The sequence below is a fragment of the Papaver somniferum genome, chromosome 9, assembly GCF_003573695.1.
Source record: "Papaver somniferum cultivar HN1 chromosome 9, ASM357369v1, whole genome shotgun sequence".
NCBI classification, from domain to species: Eukaryota; Viridiplantae; Streptophyta; class Magnoliopsida; order Ranunculales; family Papaveraceae; genus Papaver; species Papaver somniferum.
Genome location: NC_039366.1, coordinates 137,121,845 through 137,129,573, shown reverse-complemented (window position 1 = coordinate 137,129,573; position 7,729 = coordinate 137,121,845). Strand labels below are relative to the sequence as shown.

At 34.5% G+C, this 7,729-nt stretch overlaps 1 protein-coding gene across 1 annotated transcript; it reads right to left on the bottom strand.

Annotated features, from left to right (window-relative positions):
- Positions 1 to 5,347: 5,347 nt before the first annotated feature.
- On the bottom strand, positions 5,348 to 6,503 carry LOC113309393. Its single transcript, XM_026557819.1, has one exon. It carries the CDS (start codon positions 6,247 to 6,249, stop codon positions 5,734 to 5,736), a length of 516 nt encoding a protein of 171 aa, XP_026413604.1. The 5' UTR covers positions 6,250 to 6,503; the 3' UTR covers positions 5,348 to 5,733.
- Between the last annotated feature and the right edge of the window lie 1,226 nt (positions 6,504 to 7,729).

Genomic DNA, 7,729 nt, shown 5'->3' with positions numbered 1-7,729 from the left:
AAATTAGTCGATCCATACACCAAAATATGGTTGCATGATCTGTTATGCATCCTTTGTGGTGGTTTGCATAATGGCTACGCATTCAATTTTTGAGAATTATGCCTAAAGTGAAATTATCACTTTTCTTGAAACGAAAGGAGTACATCGTTTTATTAGTTGCAACGGAAAATTCGTTGATGCATAAACCAAAATATGGCTACATAAAGTATTATGTATCCTTTGTGGTGGTTTGCATAATAGATATACATTTAATTTTCTAAAATTATGTCTAAAATGATAAATACCTCCGAATTTTTTGTAAAAACTCTAAATTTGATATTGTTGTTTGTACTTATTGCGTAGATTTTTTTATAACCTTTCCAACGAGATAAAATTTGTAAAATTTCAAGGCACGGATTTTTTAGATATGTTATATTAAAGTTTGTTTTCCAATTATACCCTTAAAAAAATAGGATACATAAGGAGTTATAGTAATTGGACTAAAAGGGAGGGATAATTGTGTCAAGTGAAAAGACGGCCACCAAAAGTTTGGTTACACCAAATCCAATCTTTTCATGTCAATTGATCACTTACAATTTACAAAAAAGTAGCCATATAAAGATCCTCCCTCGCTTCCTCGGTCGGCCCAAAAATGCAATATGGGTATGCTAAATTTGTGGTTTGGTGATTCATATAAAGAATAATGGAATCTATATTCTAATTTATTTATTTATTTATTTTTAGAAGAGACTTTTTTCAAGGTTGTAAATTGTAATCCTTCATTTTGATTTGAGTTATAATCAATCGAATTGTTGTTATTATCGGGATGCAGTTTTAAACATGGAAATGTATGCTTATATGGTGCTGAAATTGGCATATTGCTATGTATTTACAGGATGGTACTTCACACTAGTTGAAAGGATTGGTTCTTCAAGATCTGATTTTTTTTTTTACATATGCAACAAGCTTACAAGTTTATAACTTAGCTGGAGTGCATACAGTAGAATCAAGTTTTAGCCCTCGACGAAGCCCCAGAATTCAGTTGCAGAGTGAGCTCAGGGAAGCTTCGTATTGCTAAAAGCGAAAAACGAAGTTCAATGACTAAAAACCATATAACGAATGCTTGAAGAACGTCGTACAACTTATGAGATACGAAAAGCTGACGAGCAACTTCATCATCAAGATGTGCACACTGTAGAGGCATCCCGAAAGATAAAGGGCAAGTCGGTTGCGCCATACCAATTATGTTTATTTATGCAACGTCGTTCACATTATCTCATGCTTCTAAATAAGTTTCGGAATACTGAACATGTTTATGAATATGTTTTTTCGCGTAACAGTGACCATCTATTGCTACATTTTTGAAATGACGAGGGTACCAAGTACTCCACAATCTTATTGATATCAATATATAAGTCTGATACCTTGCGTGATCTAATATAGACAAGATCTGTCAAGAAGATAGCAACCACAAGGTATACAGTCGGTATATAGTATAAGTTCGAAACCGAACCTTAAACTATAGGGATCAACCCATGTTTTTGGGATTAACGTACAAGTGCAATTACTTTGATTATAACTTAAAAAAACTATATTGCGGTAAGTAAAGTAAAAGTACACAACAAGATTTTGTTAATGAGGAAACCGCAAATGCATAAAAACCCCGGGACCTCGTCCAGTTTTAAATACTCTCAGAATTAAGCCGCTATACAAAGAGCACTACCAACTTCGTATAGTTGAGACCAAGTAAACTACCACTAGTTACCTAGTTTCCTCAGTATCTCTGCGCCTACAACCAATTTAGCCAACGCACGTGAATCCTAAGATAGAGTCCACTATATTAAGTTGCTTTAGCCTCTCTGAAGACTTTATGCACTCAACCCTTTCGATCATCTTCCAAACAGTAAAGACCAATATGTTTGGAAACGACTCTCTTATCTCAGGAAGATAATCAGGGATATTTTGTTGAGCGTGACAAAGGTTTTTCTATCTAAAATCAATTAAACTCTTTTGTCGGGTTTAGATACTTCAAGATCTGGATTAACAAGTTTAACCAAATCAAGTCAAACAGAACTACCAGATTTGGATGCTGAAGAGTACCACCAAATGATAGCTTGTCGATCTAAATACGACTAGCAATAACAAGTTTATCAAGATAAACTAGAACTAGTCGGATCCCAACATATAAATTTTGTGCACGAAGCAAATCACAAAGATACGAAACCAATAAGAATAAATTTCTTGTCTTTAAGTTTTCAATAGTCTTCTGTATTTGCACAATAACAAACTTGATTCCAACGTATGATCGATCACGCACAGAACAGAATCCGTTAACAATGAATAATCATAAGTCAACGTCAGATCTAAAATCAGATATGAACTACCACTAATCTCTTGATCTAGTTTGAGTGTCTTTGTGTCGAAAGACAAGACTCTCAATAATAATCAAACTAGCAGCAATCAAGAGTTAACAACCATTAATCAATCAAATCAATAATCGAAAACTAAAATAACTATGAAATTATAGTTTCCCACCAACGGTACTAGTATACACTTCTTGATCCCAAAGAAGTCTTTAAACTAGCGGGCCTAAGAGATTTTACCTATATGAGTTACTCTCCTCTCCAAGATAGTATTACAAGTAATACAATTGTTCGGCTACAGCAGTGGCTACGAAATGAAGTACCTGCCTCAGGATGAGTTTGTAAGAAGAAAAAACTTCACTATTTATAAACCAATGTAGTTTGGAAACCAAGGAATTTCCATAACCGAAAATATTCTCAGGATATGCAATAAAGCACCTAAATTCAGTTTCGTATGATTCCAACCAATATCCAACTGTATTACCGAATTGTCTCTTGGACAACTTAATATTATCTAGCACTTACTAATATATATTTTCAGAGTTCCAGAGATATGTTTTGCTTAATGGTAAAACAAAGACATATTCGTTTGAAAATATTAAAAGATTCTCAACCATTTCGGTTTGGGATTCCACCTTGAGTACCAAGGAATATCTTTGAACAATTAATAATAAGATTTCATCTTATGTTTAAACTACTCATTATGTCGACATCTTGAACATGTTTTCAAACTCACAAGTGTTGCTATATCAAGCTTGTTGTCAAATTTAGTTGTCAAAACTATATCTTGATATCTACTCTACAATTAGTTAAGTCTCAGATTAGGATAGAAGTGTAGTTGAGAATCGGACATCACTGCGTTCTACCGTTTGAAGTCGAAGATCAACCGAAGCTTTAGGAGAAATTCTTCAACAAAAGGTAAGTGAAGACTGAACCACATATTTCCCAAGTTATATTCATCCTTCTATCTATGAGACGTTGTCGTATGACTAAATTGTAAGCATATCAAGAATTTCGAGTCAAGTTTATCTTGGTAATTAGTTCTCGAAATATATATGACTAAGCCTAATGAACATTTATTCATATTTGATGAATTTCGGTTAAGAACAATTTATTGTTCATAATAAAAATTGTGATTCAAGATTATCATTTTAAAATAGCCTAGAACAATGATATGTGTCATTGATGTTATTTGGGAATGTTTCGAATTGATTTAGAGAAAACATAGAACTACTGTAAATCTGGATACATGACAGTATGCATACCAGTTTCACAAATTGGGAAAACTGTTATAAGTATGGAGCTGCAGTACAAATACTCAGTACACGTACCGGAGTAGCTATGTGTCGATAGCGACTTACTGGTATGCATACCTGAATTCCATAGCACAAAAAATATGTGAACTCGTGAACATGGAATGGTACGCACACCTAGTATGCATACCGAAAAAGAAATGTTGGTTTTGAAACCGGTGTGGTATCCATACCCCGTACGCAAACCGGACAAGTTCTGTAAGTTCCAGAACTTATATTTTTCTTAAGGGTATACATTACCGGTACATGTACCATGACAAATATGGTCACGAACAAAGTTGAGTACACGTACCTGGTACACGTACTTGCCGTGTAGAAAATTTTCAGATGCACATAAAATTATTTCTATGAGATAATTAGCATTTGAATAAATATCCAAGAACATTATATGACATGATTGATCACATTATAACTTATGGTTGTGACTCAAACTTAAAGTCTTAAGTGTTATATGAAAATGTTCAAGCTTATAGTTCAGTCGGCTAGTTTCGGCTAACCATGATTTATGTCTTTGTACACGGTTCGGTTACGGTTCATCCTAACCAGAGTGTATATCTTGATATCTAAATCATATTTTAAAGATTCAGTGGATATTATTTGCTTGGTTCCAAAGCTATCTTAGCTTAAACCTAAAACAACATATACTTTCAAAGTCTGTATAAGGGGAACCTCAAACAACTGGGATCTTTGAATCCTGACACTACTCTTGTGTGTCCTACTCTTCTTCAGAATTCCGTCAGAATGGTCTTTTCTCTTCTTCTTATATCCGCTTTTTTCCGTTTGATAAAGAAAACTAAACACATTCTCGTTTGCGCAGTTATTCTTGGTAGACATACAAAATGTTGGGAGATTTCTTGACCCGTATTCTCATGTACTTCTTCATCTGTTTTCTTTTTTGGAATTTGCTTAAGATAAACAAATTTTGTTGGATGAAGACTAAATTTTGGATTAAGTGCAGAATGCTTGTGGGATACGCTTATCCGGCTTTCGAATGTTACAAAACTGTTGAAAAGAATAAAATTGAGATTGAACAGCTTCGCTTTTGGTGTCAATATTGGTACTTTCGCTTCCTTTAATCTCTTTTTGTAAAATCATCTCAGTAATTACCTGCTTAATTTGGTAATTGTTGTTATTGTCTTTGAATCTTCTTTTTGACATTCTTTGGCTTCTTTGATAATACGGAAATGTCAAAAACATGTTGCTTTCACCTTTAAAGAAGAAGAATAATTAGTTAGAAGCATATTATTAGATAGGTTCTATCTTTTCATCCGGCAAGGTCACATGCATTAACTAGGAAGAGGAGCCATATGTTCTTTCTTTGTTTAGGATTGCAGTACCTTTGGCATGGAACAGTGCAGGAATTGGGAATGTATTTTGCAGGATCATTGTTATTGACGTTTACTTCTTCTTCCTCATCATCAGAAACATCAACTGTGACTGAAACTATAACCATCAAAGTAGATGACCACCATCAACAGAACAACGGCCCACAAGAATCATCCGGTATGGACGACACCTTACGTTCAGCATTGACAAAACTAAGGCGGTCGAATTCTCGACCTCAGTAGGCATTTTCAAATATCCCACAAGGAAGAAACTTTTTTTTTTTTTTTTTTTTTTTGAAGCAGGGTTCAAAAAATTAAAAATTACACCCTCACTAAATAGAAAACAAAGAAGGATGATTCCACGCAGTTTCAGTATAGTAGTTTCTGTATATTGTAAAAATCTCTTTTTTGTTTCCAAATATTTTTGTTTGTTTTTGTAATACATTAATCTATTCATTCATATAATCAAAAAATTTTCCTTTTCCAAATCATGAACCGCGTCAGATATCTAGTGGGCAGTGGACACATGATAATCACCATTAAAAGTGAGAAAAAGGAAGAATCTTTATTGTGTCTATTTATTTGACTATATTTTTTCCAATCATATACAAACAACTGGCCAAAGCAGGGGCGGCTGTGAGCGCCTGCCTTCAATTTGCACCTCCAAAAATATTTATACCATGCCCAAGTTCAATATAATAAGCTCATCCCTTGCAATTCCTCGATCTTCTCCCGAAAATCTTCCAAGCTCATTTATTGTCCCGGGCTACCCCATAACCAAATTGAACCAATTAATCGATTAAAAACACGAGAAACCATCGGAATCAGTCGCCGTTTAATATAATCTAAACAACCATTAATCGGGTTCTTGACATACTGATTTACAAATCTAAACCACATCCGTCTGATAGAATTTTCTGAAGAACCTGGTGATGAAGACATAGGTTGTAAATAAGCCCAAGCTGCTTGCTTAACAAGACGATTCCTAATGGAAATCTCATAACAAGGCAGAATCATTGAACCAGTTGGTGATTGAATTGCTGCTGATAGTGAATATGGCATTAGATCTTTTAATGAAGTATACTTATCATCTTGTGATGATGATGATGGTTTGAATGAAAATAACTCAAAATCAAGTGAGGATGATACATTATCTCCGTTTGGATAACTTGAGCTTTGTAACTGAATAGGTATATCTAATACCATTGATGATGGAAATGAATTCCTTCTTCTTAACGATGATGAAACTGGTACTTCTTCTGAACCCATAGTTTGACAAAAGTATAGAAAAAAATAGAAAAGGGAGAATCGAAGAAGAATCACGTGCCTTTTTAAGGTTAAGCTATTGGCGGAGGATACAAACTGTCTGGTCTTTGTATCAGAGATTCTCTTTGCTCATCTACTCTGCTCTGCTCTTCTTCTTTGCTTTGATTTCTTTCTTTTCTGAGTTTCTTCTTTTTGTTTAGTTCGGTCTCTACTCCCTTGCAATTATTGGACTACAGCGTCACCCCATATGGTGTCCTTTTTTTCTCTGTCAATTTTGTGTTGCTATTATTTTAATGAGAAATTAGTAAAATATAGGATAAGGACAAATTGTCTGTGATGATAAAATTTAAAAATTGTGAAAAATGTTATCAAATCAGAATCGAGTATCAATACTTTGGTGGGGGCTGAGTATATGTTGACAGGAAGACACGTGGATATGCATGTGACGGGACCTACTTCGTTTTCCTTTTCGCTATACTAGTGGCCCGGTGGGAGCGGGAAGACTGGGAATAACCGAACAAGGTCCTCTCGTCACCAACCAATTGATTTTGGGCCCACTTTTTTCTTTGTTTTTTTTGGGTTACTTGGTTGTAGATTATCGCTAATTACCTATAGTTTCCTCATTATTCCTAGCCTACAACCAATCTAGCCAATGCATGTGAATCCTAAGATAGAGTCCACTATCTTAAATTATTTTTTTCGATCGTTTTCCAAACAGTAAAGGATTAATCTGTTTGGTAACCACTCTCCTATCTCAGGAAGTTTTTCTTTGTTTTTCTTGGTTAACTGTACAACGCGTTCGGTTCAAAGAATTCATGGCTCCGGAAATCGGGAATCGATCTCATTTCCTGAACCAAAAATCCTTTTGAAACTCAAAATAGAAGTTTCAGGAATCCAAATCCCTCAAAATGTCCATTTTCAGTTGTAGTGGAAAAGAATCACCTTTTTCTGGAATTGAAGGTATCAAAATTGTCTCTACAATCAAAACTATTGATATGATATTCCAAACATTTGTCGAGCTCCATTTTCGAACTTTGAAAGAAGGAACGAGGAAGAATGGGATCTGCCATGGATGAATTTCTCCTGGCAATTAATAAAAACAAGTCGAATGCACGTGCGTTGCACGTCAACAAATAACAGCTTTTCATACTAATTTGCATTTTCAAATTCCAAATCCTGAAATTAACCAAAGTAAAATAATAATAAGAAAAGCTATTAAAAAGTTAATCTATCACTCAATAGTATCAGATGACCCAGGACAAATGGGAAAATCATATTTCTGGAACCTCATTCCTGAGATATACGAAAGAACTACATTCTTAACTAATACTTTTGTTATAGTTATCGAAATTCCCCTAGACAAAGCAACAAATAGTTTTCAGTGACTGCAGTGGTTTCGGTAGATATACCAACACGTGGTATTGTCTTCCCTGAATTACCTGCACCATCAATGAAGATATAAATATGTGGTCCCTTGTAACAT

Bases quoted from the DNA above. Each gene is read 5' to 3' on its own strand.
- LOC113309393 (XM_026557819.1), bottom strand. From the start codon at position 6,249: ATGGGTTCAGAAGAAGTACCAGTTTCATCATCGTTAAGAAGAAGGAAT.